This window comes from Callorhinus ursinus, unplaced genomic scaffold (assembly GCF_003265705.2).
Source record: "Callorhinus ursinus isolate GAN/ISIS: 27379988/994484 unplaced genomic scaffold, GSC_fseal_2.0 scaffold12, whole genome shotgun sequence".
Taxonomy (NCBI): domain Eukaryota; kingdom Metazoa; phylum Chordata; class Mammalia; order Carnivora; family Otariidae; genus Callorhinus; species Callorhinus ursinus.
Genome location: NW_027397074.1, coordinates 20,639,474 through 20,657,762, shown reverse-complemented (window position 1 = coordinate 20,657,762; position 18,289 = coordinate 20,639,474). Strand labels below are relative to the sequence as shown.

General features: G+C 37.7%; 1 protein-coding gene across 16 annotated transcripts in view; it reads left to right on the top strand.

The window, feature by feature from the left end:
- Window positions 1–11,781, top strand: part of HEPACAM2 (HEPACAM family member 2) — a 43,213-nt gene extending 31,432 nt beyond the window's left edge. For 3 of the 16 annotated variants that reach the window (XM_025872897.2, XM_073898827.1, XM_025872888.2), the window contains 6 exons: window positions 2,959–3,084; window positions 3,174–3,198; window positions 3,292–3,329; window positions 4,633–4,706; window positions 8,010–8,119; window positions 8,507–11,781. In XM_025872897.2, coding sequence (XP_025728682.2) covers window positions 2,959–3,084; window positions 3,174–3,198; window positions 3,292–3,329; window positions 4,633–4,706; window positions 8,010–8,119; window positions 8,507–8,582 — 449 coding nt within the window. In that variant the 3' untranslated portion in view covers window positions 8,583–11,781. Of the gene's footprint in view, window positions 1–2,958; window positions 3,085–3,173; window positions 3,199–3,291; window positions 3,330–4,632; window positions 4,740–8,009; window positions 8,124–8,506 lie in introns of those variants that run through there. The other 13 variants (XM_025872892.2, XM_073898820.1, XM_025872893.2 and 10 more) reach the window with 12 other exon arrangements.
- Window positions 11,782–18,289: the final 6,508 nt, after the last annotated feature.

Sequence of the window (18,289 nt, the reverse complement as noted above, 5' to 3'; positions counted from 1 at the left end):
GATCCCGGGACTCCAAGATCATGACCTGAGCCGAAGGCAGTCGCTCAACCAACTGAGCCACCCAGGCGCCCAGGTGTCCATGCTTTAAATTTTAATGGGGTCTAAATCACTACTGTAACATGCAATATATAGAAAATGAAAATGTTTATGATCAGAATTCAAGTGTTCACATTTAGTGAAGACGTTCAAATATATAAATTATTGGAGTTCCCAAGAGCCACATGGCTGTAGTTTGAGATTTAGTTATAATAGCAATGTCTCAAATTTGCAGGTGATCCTGAAAAATCTATCATTTTTTATATTTATTTCTATTGTATATCTTTTCATATAGAAGAGAAAAAGAAAGTGACCCAAAGCAGGAAAATGAATTGACTAATTTCTTCTATCTAGAAGTTTCTCCTGTTTAAGATCTTAAGGAGATGTATTTCACTTTGGGCCACTGGAGAAAACAGCTGAGAAAGAACTACAGCCCTGACATCCACACCCTAAGACCGTAGGTGACATCCCCATGAGCTTCTAGCACAGAATAACTGTGTCTATCAGGTGGGGCCATGGAGAAGTATGGAAATAGCACACCCCCCAATATGGTGCTTTCATCTCCATAAGGACATGAATCAGCTACCATAATCAGCAAACAGATTGGATGGGAGAGATCTCAGAACTCCATTCTGATCTAGGAATAAAAATGGAGACTGTGGGGGGCGCCTGGGTGTCTCAGTCGTTAAGCGTCTGCCTTCAGCTCAGGTCATGATCCCAGGGTCCTGGGAACGAGCCCTGCATCAGGCTCCCTGCTCTGCCGGAAGCCTGTTTCTGCCTCTCCCACTCCCCCTGCTTGTGTTCCCTCTCTCGCTGTGTCTCTCTCTGTCAAATAAATAAATAAAATCTTTTAAAAAAGAAAAGAAAGAAAAGAAACAAAGAAAAAGAAAGAGAGAAAGAAAGGGAGAAAGAAAGAAAGGAAGGCAGACTGGTAGCATATGGCTCTCCTGTTCTGGGTGCAGTCTCTCAAACAGCAGGACTGTGATACCATGGATACCACACCTCTTGCCCATATTTGCACTTAATATATTATTTCATCTTATTTGTTTGCCTAAGGAGGGGGCACATAGCATTTGCACTAGGGCTTTGGTAAATGAGTCAGTCATATTTAAATAATGAAGAGAATGGCATGCTATGAGCTAAACAGTAGAAAACTCTCTGAAAGAAAGAATGGGGCTCCTGCGAGTGTCCAGAACTGCGTTCAGAATTCCTATACATTCTCTGTAGCAATAGGATCAGAATTTCCCTGCTGCCTTATTTTCAAGTTGGGGTCTGGAAGTCCATCTCTCCAAAATACACTTACCTAGAGCTGAGACTGCAGCAACTGTGCCCCTTGATTTGATCCTTGACATATTTGGCATTTTTTATTTTGTGAAAGGGAGCAAATTTCATGTTCTGAGACAGAGAATCAGTGTTGAGAGGAGAGACTCAGAATGCTCTAGAAAGAAGGGGGCCTAACGGGGAAGATCATTTGTTCTGAGAATAAAGACTATCTCTATTTCTCATTCTCCAGGGAAAGGATGCTTGGCCTTCACCATAGCCAAGGTTTGGGGGTACAGACAGTGGTCGCTACAAGGTGGTTCTCTGATGTAGGGCTAGCAGGGGCCGAGGGGGAAGGAAGCAAGAGAGCAATAAGAAAGGAGTCTGAAGAGATAAGGAAGTAGGGGTGCCTGGCTGGCTCAGTCGATGGAGCGTGCAGCTCTTGATCTCAGGGTTGTGGCTTCAAGCCCCATGTTGGGTGTGGAGGCTACTTAAAAATTAATTAATTAACTAATTAATTAAAGAGATAAGGAACTAATGGTAAAAGGAATAAGTGGGATCCTCTGTAGGATGAAATGTGTAAATTCAGTCATTTGAAGAAACAAATCAAAAGGGACAAAAAGTTAAAAATGAAGGAGAGGCAAGGTGTCTTATTTAAATGTAAGATGGCCAGCACCTGGGTGGCTCAGTCATTAAGTGTCTGCCTTCAGCTCAGGTCATGATCCCAGGGTGCTGGGATGGAGCCCCACGTCTGGCTCCTGGCTAGGCAGGGAGCCTGCTTCTCCCTCTGCCTCTCCCCCTGCTCCTGCTATCTCTCCCTCTCTCTCCTTATCTCTGTGTCTCGAATGAATAAATAAAATCTTTAAAAAAATAAATAAATAAATGTAAGATGGCCAATCATTGCATGTTAAACCAACTTTTGGTTGGTTTCAGAATCACAAGTGCCTGGCGAAGAGCTGATGTATGCAAGAGTGTAACTTCACCATTAGAATGAGAAGTACTTGGAAGTAATAATTATTAGCATATTTTCAAGCTTAAGGGGGGAAGAAACTGAGACTATACTAAAATGTTTTTCTGCAGTTTTTCTCATGGTAAAGCACAAAGCAGAAACTTGACAAGAATAAATTAGCATTCAATACTTTTTTGAGGGGTTAGGGGAGTTTTGGTGAAGGCAGTCCAGCTATGAAGAAGTGAAAGAGCTGAAACACATCAAGTCTCGTGTTAGAAAAGATTAGAGGTAAAACTGGATACCTGCATTACAAAACCATTCTTTGGCCATGGATTAACAGGAAAAAATTGAACTTGCAGTAGGAAAAAACCTATGTTCCAGTCTTAGTTCTATGACTTACTGAATATGGCAAATATTTTAGTTTCTCTGAGACTATTTCTTTGTACCTATAAATGGTACTTTAATTTTTTTAATTATTTACATTATTACTGATATGATACACCTATACCAAATAAATGGGAAACACACACTCTCCCCCCGTCTCTCTTTCTCTCTCTCTCTATATATATACATACATACATTCACACACAAAAGAAATAATATATAATATATAGGTGCAGTAATGTCCCCAGATAAAGCATAAACAACTCAAACTATATAGTAATTTATTATTGATCTTTAATAAAAATATTTAAAATATGTCTTTTATTTAGGACTGGAGAAGCTTGCACAAAAAGGGAAATCATTGTCCCCTTTAGCAAGTATAACTGGAATATCACTCTTTTTGATTATATCCATGTGTCTTCTCTTCCTATGGAAAAAATATCAACCCTACAAAGGTAGGTTAAAATTAGAAAGAAAGTTTACAAATTGTTTTATATGTGTACTAAAAAGTACCTTACTATGGTTTTTTTCCTCTTGGTTTTAGTTATAAAACAGAAGCTAGGAGGCAGGTAATATGTATGTTCCTACAAAAATAATTTTTTCCTGAATTCTTTTTCCTCAATTATCATCACTGACAGAAATACCCATTTTTTTTTTTTCAGGCCAGAAACAGAATACAGGAAAGCTCAAACATTTTCAGGTAATGGCCATGCTGAAAGGGACTAATATCAATGTTAATGTATATGAATTAATATTGTTGATATTAATTATTATATATAATGTACTATTGATATAATAGAATTCCCATAAGCTTATATTGATATAATACTAACAGTCCTTTACCTTTGAATAGTGCCTTCACTTTACAAAGTGCTATCCCTTGTATTGGTTTTATCTAAGTCATGCAAGTCTATAAAATAAGCCTGAAAGGCACTCAACTCCATCTTATAGGCAAGAGAACCAAGGGTTGGAGATTAAGTCACTTGCCCACCGTCACTGAGTTCTTTTGAATCCTAATCCACTGATCCTTGTATTATTTTGAAAATGCCCAGGACCTTCTCAGTTTAGTCTTTCCTAAAGCAGATACAATGCTGGCAGCTCCATCCCAGGGAGAAAAGGAAAGGGAGGTTTGACAGCTTTGCTGCTTCTTTGTCCCCAGATTGCCCCTCATTGCCATTCACTACTGACTCCCTACAGAGTTGTTACAAGCTAACAATGGGGCTTTAACTCAGGCCTTGGAGTCACATGGAGCTGGGTTTCAGTGCCATATATGCCACTTTTTTCCAGTGTCACCTTGAGAAAATTAATTAATTTTTCTTGACCTCAACTTCCTCATCTATATAATAGAGATAATAACACACACACACCAGGGTTGCTATGAGAATTAAATACAATGATGTAGGTAGAGTGCCTAATATGCCTGGATGCTTAGTGAATGTGGGTCTGCTTCCTCTTATCAAGCCCCAGAAACCATCTGGTTCCTCCCAACCACCCCATTCCCATCATTTTACAGATGATAGTTTGGGTGATTTTGATACTGCCTTGTATTATATTTTGGACACATGGGCAGCTATATTTAATCATGTATTCTTATTAGTTCTGATGGTCTCTGTTTTAAATTTGGCAGGGTGCAGTACATATTATGTGTAGATTAAGAAATGCTGTGACTCCCAGGCTGAAGCCTTGGTGTGCTCTTTGGTAACTCAGAGTTACAAAGGACAAGCCTGCCCACACATGTTCATTTGAATATAGAATACACCTTCCCACATCAGGCTTTAAGAATAATTGTCCCAATTTAGTTTCAATTCTCAGCTTCTGAAGGAGTGATTTCCAACACTGCTTTGTGACAATATGACTATAGGGAATTAGGAAATGTTAAATTGGTTTTATACACATACCACTTGAAGCAAACAGTAAAGATAAGTTTTACAAAGGCTTAAAAAAAAACTACAGTAGCAGTTCGAGGCATTTGATTTGTAAGTAGTGTTTGTTTTACATTTCAGGCCATGAAGATGCTCTGGATGACTTTGGAATATATGAATTTGTTGCTTTTCCAGATGCTTCTGGTGTTCCCAGGGTTGGTTTCCCTAGTGGCTGATTAACCAGAGGTGTAAGCGGCACTCAGTTAAGCACTCAGGCAGTGTGGTCAAATGGCTGTGCTACCCTCAGCAGAGTTCACTCGCTTTGTAGTGAATGATGTTGCCGGATCTGAGGACTAAAGCATCTTTCTTGGCCTTTATAAGTAAGGCTAACACGAATTAGGAAGTTACACTAATTCGTAAACGTTCTTTACCTGGTAAGCTCAGCGAAGAGAGAACTAACTAGGTTGAAGTTCAAGAGAACTTAACAAATAGGGGATCAGGGGACCCTGATTTAAATCATTCTGCATCACCTTGATAGCTACAGCCTGTCACTTCACTGAACTCTCTCTCTCTCTGTTCCTCACTTTCCCTTCCCTTCCCCTCATAACTTGCAAAGACAATTGATCATACCCTTACTCATACCCTTATGCTCTTCAGAAGAAAGGTACCATATAAACCTGAAGTATGCAAGTACACATCTTTATTTTTTATCTTAAAGGTGCCTGAGATGTGAGAAGGGGAGCCTTTACACCATAGAAATATTTTTTCAGTTTGTAAAGACAAGGTCTTTTAAAACAATGTTTTGTTTAACAGACTTAAAGAATGTTCTCTAAGCTAATAAGCTCGTTAGCATTTTTATAGATTTCTGTAGGGCCAGTCTTACCTCTGCTTTCTTGTTCCCCTATGATAGTTTACTTAGGGAAGGGGCCATAAACAGTCTACTTGCTTCAGAGCATTTTCATTTCCTTTTTTTTTAAGAACTATTTGTCATTAGGGATTGGTTACCTCACCTGTCTGTTCAGTGAATTCTATCAATGCATAAGGTTCATATAGTAATTTTCCTAGCCACAGACTTGACTTTACACATGCTATGTGAGTAACAGAGGGAGACTGATTTGTATTTCATCCTCCTAAGGGCACGTTGGTAGCACCATGATCACAGATGAAGGGCAGAACTGCATTGCAAAGCTTTGCACTACCCTATTCAGTCTCAGACAGCACTGGCTCACCTTTCACTTCTACAATGAAAAAGACAAAAATAAATATTTGTAGATCAATTATTTCAAACAGCTTCTCACCACAGCAGAAAGCCCCTTGTCAGGTGTGGCTTTTAAATAGGAGAGCAGGAAACTGAAGAGCTGGTAAGACTTAGAATTGAATTTTTGAACCTGGGGAGTTTATTTATAATAATGCAGTTTTTATTCCTAGGAATTCATGAGAAAGGAGTGAGATCTATGTAAGAAACTTTAAATTTAACCTTGTGATTAATTAGTATTCAGTTTGAAGATGTTATTGGGAAGACCTATATGCTCAAAATGCTATAATCCTCAAGAACTTGGGGCAGAGAAATGAGCACTTTGATTACATATCAGAAGCCGCCCTTATTTCTGTTATAAGTAGAATAACTTAATTTGGAGCCATGCCCATCTTCAAAGCTGAAAATTCCTGAGGAGTCAGCTAAGGTTCTTCATTGGTGGTACAAGATGCTTTGAGAAGAAGTGAGAAATCAACACCAATAATGGAAGGAAAAGGATGAGGAACAGGACATGTGTAGGAGAATCTGCATTAGAAGAAGCCAGCGCGGCAGTTACATGTGAAGATTAGCAGCCAAATGCAATGGCTTTGAGAAGAAAAGGAAAAATAATAATAAGGCCAAGATCTCAAAGTTGAAGTTAAGAAGGGAAATAAATTACTAACTTTTTGAATTTTTAAAAATAAGAATCATCTCTCCGCTTGTGGTACGTGGACATGTGGAATCTTCCTCCTGTCTACTTGCTGTAGATTTTACTGTCCATTTAGCACCTCTTTGGGGTATTGGACAGAAAGCTATGGCATAAAATGAACAAATTTATTACTTGTTACCAGTTGATATGAGCTTAGGTGAATAAGTTAAGTTATTACCTATAGATTGCTTTTATCATAGCCCCCAAGCACCCCATACCAAAAAAACTCAAGAGTTGATCTCAAGTACATTTGACCCTGGAACAACATGGGGGTTAGGGGTGCCAAGGCTACCCAATCAAAAATCTGCCTATAACTTTTGGCTCCCCAAAAACTTAACTACTAGTAGCCTACTTTGACCAAAGTCTTAGCAATAATATCAACAGTCAGTTAATGCCTATTTGTATTATATATTGTATTCTTACAATAAAGTAAGCTAGAGAAAAGAAAATGCTAAGAAAAGCATAAGGAAGAGAAAATACATATACAGTATTGTCCTGTATTTACTGAAAAATATCCATGTATAAGTGGACCTGCGCAGTTCAAACCCAATTTGTTCAAGGGCCAACTGTACAAATGGTAAACCAAGATCTCCTTGGCACAAAAATGATAGGATGAATCACATATCCTAGGGCTGCACGTGAGAACTTAGGCAAGTGGAATGGAAACTGTTTCCAAAGAAAACACAGAGCTAAGATGTTCCAATGCAACATAGCAGATTAAATTGGAATGAGATAACAAACTCTTCAGATGATTTATCAAGGGCAAAGAGTCCTCTAGATGACACTCTGTAAATACAAAGGACTGAAAGTGATCCATTGGAAGTGTGATGAAAATTGGAAGAGCTTGGGATGAGGAGGGGAACCAGACTTTAGCTAACTAATTGGAAGGCAATGTTTACAAGAAGAAGAAAATCATCAGATACAAGGAAGGGGAGTTAATAAAACATGAATGCCCGTTTCAGCAAAATATATGTTGGTTTTTACCAGGCAGAAATATACTGCAGTGCTTCCCACATTCTTCCAAGCCTTTAGTTAGAGCCCATCCATGACTGCTTTCAAACCAAAACATCTCCCTTTGTGTGTTCTGTATTTCTTGGTACTGTCTGTATTAACCTGCAGTGTGATGAGGGCTTTTGTCTACACACTATTCTTTCTTTTCAACTATCCTTGCACGTGGAACTGGGAAACAGTGTCAAAAAGCTAATTGAGATGTAATATAAAAGATAATCGTATATGCTCTCTGATTCTAAGCTGTCCTGATATCTTCTCTTTTGCTATTTTTTTCTTTCTATTATATTTCCTTTACAGTACTGCCAGCTTTTTTCTTAAATGAAGAAAAAAAAGTGATAGCGTTGTTAGGCTGTCCCTCTTCTGACTGCATAGTGATGCTGCTGCATAAACTACCATAGGGTGAGTGCAGGGAACTATGGCAAGGAGAAGATGGACATTGTAGGGAAGATAAACAGATCTAATCCTCTCATCATCACTGCTTCCAGTTGTTTTCAACTATGCAACAGAGTAGACATACTATTTACTAGTCTGCTAATTTTTTTTTTAATATGCCACATTTTCTAGATGCCAAGTAGGTCTGCTCCAACCTCTGATGGCATATCAGGACAAGATTTGCACAGTACAATTTACGAAGTCATTCAGCACATACCTGCCCAACAGCAAGACCGTCCAGAGTAAGTATGAACTTGCATTTGGTGATGCTCCTTTGGAGGAGCTGAGTGTTCAGCCCCTGCTTTGCCCAGAATTTACTAAAAGGCTCAGAAGAAAAATATGAAAACAGGAAGTTATAGTTTCTGTACATTTGAACACACTTCCCCACTGGAAAATAATTTTGGGGAAAAAAAATAGACACACAAGTATCTGCTAGGGTTGTGTACTTGGGCCAGTGGACTAGATGCAGAGCTCAGGAATCCAGCGTTTCCCTCCAATGAGTCTGGGTATGAAAGATTTTCAGGCCAGTTCTCAAGCCTGATAATCTTGGTTATCTTGACAATTTTCCAATGACTGTGGTGATTTTAGAGCCAGTGATCTGTCACCATCAAATGTCCAACCTCTTACAGATTCAAAGCAGTCTACTCTCAAGTGAACAGAATCACAGCATGGACTGGCCTCACATCCAGAGATGGTAAAATCTGAGCTGAAGCCAAAGCCAGGAAACTACTTATCCAGTTAACCTCAGGGCTGACACTAAGGAGTTGCCCTCCCTTCCCTGGCCACCACAGAGAAACTAAGCCTACAGCCTTTTGAAATAATGAAATGAACTTCCCCTTTTTGTGCTATAGCTGCCTGCAGGCATAACTGCCACAAATCATCTTCCATCATTTCTTTGTCATTTATTGACTTTGAGAAGAACATCAATAACCACACACAGGAACTTCCCCGCTGGCAAAAGAAACAGTTCTAGAGAAGTAATTCATGCAAACTTCTGGATAAATACCAAAAATAACAGCTAGCAGTGGATGAATGCATGGGAAATCATCTTAGGGGGAGGAGACCCAGTCCTGGGGGAGACTATGCAGTCATTTAAGGGCTAAGTGGCAGGACACCTCACAGGACCCCATCAGTGCATTGCTTCTTGACCCAGGGAGTCTGGAGAAAAGGGAGTCAGGTAAATTAGGAGCAGACCCTGACAGACTAGGAATTTCTGGCTTGAAATGAAAATGTTTTAAAGAAATATATTATTGGGCACCTGGGTGGCTGAGTCGGTTTAGTGTCCTACTCTTGATTACATCTCAGGTCATGATCTCAGGGTCCTAGGAAGGAGCCCCAGGTAGGGCTCCCTGCTCAGCGCCTCCGAGAATGCTTTCCCTCTCCTTCTCGCTTTGCCCCTCTCCGCCTTGCACCACTCTCTCTCAAAAAAATAAATAAAATCTTAAAAGAATTATTTAAATGCTGTATTTAAAAAATCAGAACACAAGAGTGAAATATTATTCCATGACAGTTAAAAAGAAAAAAAAAAAACCTCTCTGACTCTCTTTACTTCTGGAATAGAAAATTAAGAGATTTTTGTTGTTATTGTTGTTGTTAAATGTAAGGAATAGAAGGAATTTTGAGAGTATATCTGCTTCCCAATTTTAAGATTATATCCAATTAGGAATTTTATCCTCTTTAAGTTCGTGTGTTTTTCTATTTGTCATTTATTCTGCATTATCTTTTTTTTAATTTAGAATGCAAACAAACCAAATGAAAACTTGAGGTTTATCTTTTAAAGCTCCCAATGATAAAACAAATGTTGATTTATTTATAAAGCAGTAGAATATGGCAGCTGTTATTTCAGAACACAAAGTGATCAGGTTGGTTTTGCATTTAAAAAAAACATGCTTCTCTAAGTTAAAGAAGAAAATCACCCTCTGAAACTAGACTGCTTTCAGATATGAGCAATATCTTTAGAGTTTCTTGGGAATATAAAACTTTATTTTAGAAATAAACTCAGAAGGTTGAAAATAAAGCAGAAATGTTCTTTTTCAAGCACATAATGGACTATTCAAACTGCTATTGAGGACATGCTCCCTCGAGGGGCAGCAACCTGAGAACCCCAGTTCCCACCACCAGTCCTCTGTCTCCATTGCCTTGGCTCACCTCCTTCCCTGTCCTCCTGCTCTTTCTTTGCTTCCCTTCCTGTGTCTTTGTCTTCCAAGGACTCTCTCTTCCTTTACCTCCATCCTTCAATATCTGCCCTCTCTGAATACTCCCTCCTTTTTTCTTCTCTCTCTGGAAGACTGTCTCCCTTCTCTCTAAAATCTCTTAAAATTTTCCTTTTTACACTTATTTTATTTACAGTCAATTTATAAACATTTCCAGAACAGTATCTTCTAGGGATAGAGATTATGTAAGGCTAAGTCTTTTAAGGATTCCGTAGTTTAGTAGGCTCTTGTTTGCGTATTGTACCTAAAGACTAGTGGTCCTTAGTAGAATAAATATTCCTCAATAATTAAATATTCCCTAAACATGCAGAGGGCATTTTTTTCTCCTGATTGCCTATGGCTTTATTCTTTAAGTTCAACTAAACTCAAAGATCCATTTTATGAATAATGCAATATTACAGGTGGCTGGTGAATTTCTCTCCTCCCCCGCTTCCCAAAGTGAATGTGCAAGCTCTGGGTAAAGAATAATAACTTTCTGCTTTCTTGTACCTCTGTTTGACAGTTGCTTCTGAGAGAGGAAAGACAGCAAAAAAATTCTTTTCTTTGGCTCTTAGACTATTCTAACAGTGTTGTTTTCATTACTGTATGTGTCTGTTACCTAATTGGACTGATGTTTAACAAATTGGTAAATTGACCTGTTTTCATATTTTAGTACTCAGCCCAGTTATTTGGTTATTGAACTTACGGCTACATTTATTTAAATGCTATCTGTTGACCTCATTAAATGCTCCTGGCACAGTTTGTTTTGAACCCGTGACTGGCTGTTAGTATCTTAAAATCGGGACATTTGAGTAAGTAAACCTTTACTTTCAAACGGAAATTATCTACAGAATTTAGTGATTGCTTATTTACACTTATTGGTTTATAAATGTAATTTTCTTGATCTAGTTCAAAACACTCCTATTATTTGCAGCTATTGAAAGGAATAAAAAATTTAAGGTTCTTCTACCTGTGGAACTGGAAATCTGTAGAGTATTTTACATATCTTGTAACATCTTTTTGCCAGGTGAGCATTCATGGGTAAAGCAGTGCATTGGAGTGAAATAATGAAGGAACATTTTGAGGAAAAACAGTGGAAATGTATATTCATCTGGAATCAGTGAAGAAATCAAGCCCAATACCTCTTGCTCATTATTCCTTTTAAATGCAGAATAGAGTCATTTATAAAAATTGTACTGAAGATTTTCCAGCATACACACAATGCATTGTGTTATAGAGGAACATGGTGGGGAAGTAGTCCTCAGTGTACAATCTTTATCACAGTGACTGAGAGGGGAAAAAAAAAGATGGGACTTTCCAATTACTCCTATCATATCAAATTTCTCTAAGAAGCTCAATTAGTTCTAATCTATACTTTCACTTTCATCAATATTGACTATCCTATCTAATTTACGAATGTGGAAACTTTATATTTGTAAAATTTCTGGTAGGCTTTGTTTTATTAATTCTCATTATTGTTAAATTACTATATTAATTTTTAAATTTTATTCCCAAACTTACTTCCTGCTATTTGTACCACACAATAAGGATGGCTCTCACAACAGCAAGACTTGCCTTCTCCTAGGTTGTCAGTTACCAATGGCTTTTTTGAAAAGACATAAAATACTGAAGGAAATGACATATTAAAGTCTTATTTTTATTTTTGTTCAAGGAAAGATGGATTGAAATAAATTATTCTGGTTTTGCTTTTATATGACCCTGACTCTTTGTCTTGTAGGGCAAAAATTTTACATGAAAGTCAGATTGTACAATTAGATTTTTTATCCTTATTTCCCAGTGTGCAATAAAGTAGATTATAGAGAACTACTAAAATAAGAATCTTGCTCTTTCATGGCTATTTTTCTTTTCAGGCTTGAAATTTTTACTTGATTGAATTGCTGATTCTGGGAAAGGTCTCCCTTCTTGTATATTGCTGTATTTAAAAAATCAGTAGACCAAGTGGTAGAATTAGAAAACACCATTTCACAACCTCCAGGTGAAATAACTGATTCACATCACAATCATCATTAGCCAAGACTGCTAGATAAATGGTACCAGATAAAACCAAATGACCAAGGATCAGGTTGCAGAAACTCTGTGAAAGGAAGGTGGTCTGAGACCTAGAGAGAAGCAGGTATATGAAGTAGCACAGAGGCAACTGTGCAGGACGCAAGAGGCCCAGGAAGTGGGCACAGAAAGGTCATCTGAGTGTTGTAGGTCTTGAAGACGAAAGATGAATATTTATGTGTAATGACATTGGCTACAAACACTCTGACCTGACAATGCCACACTTTAAGATTTCATTCTGGCCAAATAAAGGTAGAAACAACCCAAATATTCAACAATAGGGAATTTTTAAGTGACATTAGATCCATACAATGGTTCACACTGCAACTATTAAAAAGAAGATATACACCTGTATTTACTGACTTTAAACTATGTCTCATGAGCTATTATTTTATACACAAGAAAGAAATGACAAGAATAGCATTTCTTTTTCAGAGTGTTTCAAAGGAACCACTGTATTTACACTGTACTTCCCGCCTTTTCATAGAAGCACATGGTGAAAGGAAAATTAAGACTAAGTCCCACAACCCCTTTCTGGTCTTCTTTCTCTACCACCTCATGTATTTCTCTGCTGGAAAAGTCCACCAGTCCTACCACAAACATTTTCTTTTGCATTTGGTATAATATATATTCATATATATGTGATATATTATATATTATATGATTATATAATTAGATTATATAATATAATTAGATTATATAGAGATCTTATATGTATGTATTATCAGAAAAGGAATTAATGCCCACTGTAAATAAATACATAATATATATACATACATACTTGGAAATGCAGATGGCTAACCATAAGATAATTAAAATCACCTGTAGAGAGTAGATCTTAGTCTCACAACAGCAAAAAAGAAAATTGCAATCATGTGAGGTGATGATTGTGTTAACTAACCTTATTGTGGTAAATTATTTCACAGTATGTACATGTACCAAATCATCACACCTTAAACTTACACCACAATGTTATATGTCAATTATATTGCAATAAGGCTAGAAAAATAATATAAAATCACTTGTATTCTCACCTCTCAGAAATAACCTGTTAACGGTTTCCTAAACTAGTTATGCGTGTATTCTTTCATACACCTTCTAGTTCCAGAAAGGATTTATGGTAGCTCATATAAATGCCTAATGTAACAAGATAAAATACACCCAAAAAATAAAGTTGATAAAGAAAACAGGATGAAGGAACAATGAGAGTTTACAAAGGCAAGTTGAAAGCAGAAATGAGGTTAATAACCAGTATGATGAATTCCCCTTCATCTCTGAGTATTGTTTTATTACGCCAAGATCACACAGCATATACAGGTGGATGTCTAAGGAGAGACTTCTAAACTGAATGCAATTTGTAACTGTCAGAGCCAAAGAAAGGTTGCAATCCCCTCACAGAAGTGGAAAAGAGCAGGTCAGCTTTCCCAGCCACCACTTACCGAAGTTCCATCTGCCTCTCTCCTCCTTCCTCAATCTTGAATTCCCTCCCTCCCTAAGGCCCTTGCATGTCTTACTCGAAGAGCAGATTAACTACGATGAGCAACAGCTGTATCTCTGTGTTCCCCTTCCAAGACCCAACCCTGGAACACTTTCAATCACAGACCATCTTATACAGCCTTTTCTTGAATAGGTAATAATACATTCACATGGTTCACAATCAAAATCTTATAAAAAGGATGTGCCAAGACAGCTGTTTGTATTCGTTTTTGGTTTGGCTAATTTTGTGTCTCCCTCCAGAGTATCTTACGACAAACCAAAGGAAATACAAACACATATTTTTATTTTTTCAAACTCACTTTTCAATCACTTGTAATTCCTCTAATTTTTGTATTGCTCTCTCACACACAAATATACAGACTCTCTTAGAGCATGGTTCCACTCAAAGCAACAAGGAGGGCGCCTGGGTGGCTCAGTTGGTTGAGCGACTGCCTTCGGCTCAGGTCATGATCCTGGAGTCCCGGGATCGAGTCCCACATCGGACTCCCCGCTCAGCGGGGAGTCTGCTTCTCCCTCTGACCCTCCCCCCTCTCATGCTCTCTCTCTCTCTCTCTCTCTCTCTCTCTCTCTCTCTCTCTAATAAATAAATAAAATCTTTTAAAAAAAAAAGCAACAAGGAATTGCTTAAGGGAGAAATGTGAAAGGGTCTAGAATCCAATTAACTTTTGCCGTCAATGGTGTATAACACCGGGTGACTCACTGCTTTTTTAGTATATGGGGATGAAAATCTCATAAATTAATCAAGGTTTCCAAGGGAAGTGATGAACCAAACCCAGATGTTTACCTAACAAATTAATCTTTTAAAACCAGCCTAAAGTGCTTTCCTTATTACTAAACATAATCTTAGCTGAGCTCTTGTTAAAATTTTTAACTTTCTATTACTGCTTCTAACTTGGAATAGAATTGTATTCCTAGTGTTCATTAAAGAATATATCCTACTGATAGACTTTTAAACAAAAATAAATAAAATACTTGTGAATAAAAGTTTCCCTTGTTTTTCTGACATTTGTGCACTTCCATGTTAATAAGACAGTTTCAGCTAAAACAAACTGCATACATACACTTGAAGATAGTCCATGTGATCACTCAGTTTTATGAGATCATAACACCTTATAAAGTTTTGTTAAAATAATAAAATTGAATGATAACACAATGCATGGCATATGGGTAGTAATTTATATATTATTAAAGATTAAATTTATTTTTAGGAAGTTTTTATTTTCTATTTCTATATTGCTGTGTATCCCTGTGAATTCTTATGTTATTCTTATATATTCCTCTAAAGTTCATGTTCAGATGTACATGAATGTGTATGTTTTAATTTCATGAGGCAGTAAGAAAGCAAAGGTTTCTATCTCACAAGCAGACGTGGAAATCAGACATAGCACTTGGATTTAACCCTGTTACTCTCATCTCCGAGATAGTGTTTATTGACATTACCATGTTAGCCTTGAGGTTTATAAACATTTTCATATTCATTACCGACTTTGATCTTCACAAGAACCTTGTGGGCTAGAACAAGCATGCCCATTTTATAGATGAAGAGAGATTCAGGAAGTGAAAAGACTCTGAAAATCACCAAACCATCGAGTGGCAGAGCTGATCCCTAAACTGCACTTCTGGCTCCAAGTCCAGGGTCTTTTCCATTGTACCACATGATTTCTCTGGACAGGGCACCATGGAGTGGAGTGCACACAGATTTTTCTTCTGTCATCCCTACTTTATAGGAACTTCATTAGTTTCAAATACCACTGGGCCTCCAGCGAACAGGTTATTTCTTTTTTGTGTCTGAGAACTTTCTCACTTGAATATGCTCCTAAGAAAGATGACAGCTCAATTACTTGCCATTCAATAGGGCATAAACTGGCAGAGTGCTTCTTCCCTGCAGCAGAATTCCACCTTAGGTTAGTGACAGGAGGTTTCTGAAGCTTCACAGCAGTCCCTTAAATTCTACATAAAGCAGTTGTCCCAGGAGGTGGGGACTTCAGAGACCCCCATGATAGCATACTCTTCTGAGTGTCCCATCTGGCATCCATCCCAGCATATGTACTTTAGAACACAGACAATAAATGTTTTTTTGAACTGTACTGAATTAGATTACCTGCCCTCTGTATATTTAATGAAGATTCCATTTAAAGGAGGCAAATAAATTACTGTGTTTCCAATAACCAAGTTCCTCTGAGACTGATTCTCAGGGGCACTTGATAACTTTGGGAACTACTTTTCCTGCAGTTCACTGAGAGCCTATCAAACTGTTTAGATCTTCAGAAAGAAGAGTTATCAGGGTCTGACTGTAACTACAAAATTTTATCCCTATTACTTATAAAATAACTAGTTTATGACCTACAGATCACTTGTCAGGACTATTTTAGGATTCCAAATAGAAATGCCTAATAAACAGTTGTATAGCCAACATGAGACTGAGGAGAGGCCTGGATTTAAGAAATAAATCTGAATCATTTTTATATACTTACAATGCCTTTTGCAGCAAATAACAGAAAACTCTGACTAAAACTGACTTAGAATAATTTATTATACCAAATGACAGGAAGTTCAAATGCAAGGTAGACTCCAAGATTGGTTAATTTAACGACTGAACAGTATCATCAAGAACCCAAGTTCTCTTCCATTTCTCCACTCCGCTCTCATGGTTACAGATGGCTGCAGCAATTCCAAAATTATATCTAGACACCACAAAATCCAGAACATGGGAAAAAACCACCTTTTCCTAGGTTGTTTTCTTATATATAAGGAAACCTTTCCCGGCAGCCTCCACCAGAATTCCAGTAGTTTTTCCTTGGCTATAGTACATGTCCTGTCCTAAAGGAATTACTGGCAAGAGGTATGAGATTAAATTGATAGAATACTCAGAATTTAATCCTCTGGAGATGGAGATGAAGTCAACACTCCCAGAAGCACATGGCTGGGTGGAGGAAGAATGGACATCCAAATAAAATTGAAGTTTTTTATGGAAATGAGCAACAAGTGGAAATGGATGCAAGAGGATGAGATCGAGAGCAAACAAGGAGGCAAACACCCTTGGAAAGACCAACTTTAGGAAATTAAAGAGAAGCCAAGGAAGGTTAAGAAGCAAGAGAACTTGTTTTGGGTTTTGTTTTTTTTTTAACATATAATGTATTATTTGCAGGAGGGGAAGAATGAAGGGGGGGAAATCTGAGGGGGAGACGAACCATGAGAGACTATGGACTCTGAGAAACAAACTGAGGGTTCTAGAGGGGAGGGGGGAGGGGGATGGGTGAGCCTGGTGATGGGTATTAAAGAGGGCACGTTCTGCGTGGAGCACTGGTGTTATATGCAAACAATGAATCATGGAACACTACATCAAAAACTAATGATGTAATATATGGTGATTAACATAACATAATAAAAAAAAGCAAGAGAACTTGGAAAGAAACTTTTTTTAAAAAAAGATTTTATTTATTTATTTATTATTAGAGAGAGAGCATAAGCGGGGGGAAAGGGGCAGAGGGTGAGGGAGAAGCAGACTCCTGGCTGAGCAGGGAGCCCAACACGGAGCTCTATCCCAGGACCCTGAGATCATGACCTAAGCTGAAGGCAGACACTTAACCAGCTGAGCCACCCAGGCACCCCAGAAAGAAACATTAAGGATAATCTGGGCACACTTTAAAAAGGCAGTGAGAGAGAGAAATTGAACACAAATTTTATCATTTTGTATCTATAAATATCTAAGAAAGGGGGTGGTCCTATATATTTGTGTCCCTAGTGAAGGAGGTTCCTGGATTTACAGTGACCACCACCTAAAACCACATTTTCTCAGTTTATTTTATTGAAATTTTATTGGTCTAATTAACATATAACTTAATTTTTTTAATTTAATTTTCTAACTTTATGATTTTTCATTTTAAGAAATTTACCAACTGGGGGTTCTGATTCTTAGTTTCAAGCCCTCAGTAGTAGAGACTAACCAGCCAAGTAGTCATAATTGGATGTTGATGGACAAAGATATTCGCTTGATTCTATATCCATCAAATAATCTCAAACCTTGATTTAGTTTCCCATCTCATGAAATTGTTCATCACCTCTCCAATGTTCCAACATACACACTTAAAATTGCATTGTTTTAAGATGTCTACTCTCAAAAATGTCCCAATAAATGTCCCATGATAAAATGTATCATGACTGTACATGGAAAACCTCCATAATCTGTCTCCTTGTCCTTCTGAAAATTCCTATTTTTCAAGATTCTCAGTGCCAATATTACCTCTGCTGTGCAGCTGTCCCAATAACACCCAAGACTCTTATGTAGGCCCATAGTGCTACTCACAGAACTCTGTTGGAGCCCTGGTCGTATGTCTGCTTACCCCTGCAAGACAATGGATGAAATAATTTTAAATAAATGAAATATTCTCCCTCTCCCACTCTCCTTGCTTGTGTTCCCTCTCTCGCTGTGTCTCTCTCTCTCTCTCAAATAAATAAATAAAATCTTTAAAAATAACAATAATAAATAAATAAGTGAAATAATATTCAGTTACTAGGTTACAAACGTAGAAATGATATTAGCAAAATACTAGTGTATATGTCCAGGCAAAACCAAACACAGTTTTTTTGTGCCCAGCCACAGTTGTCTAATCTCTAATATGAGAGGGTAGGTAGGACCAAACAAGCTCTTTAATT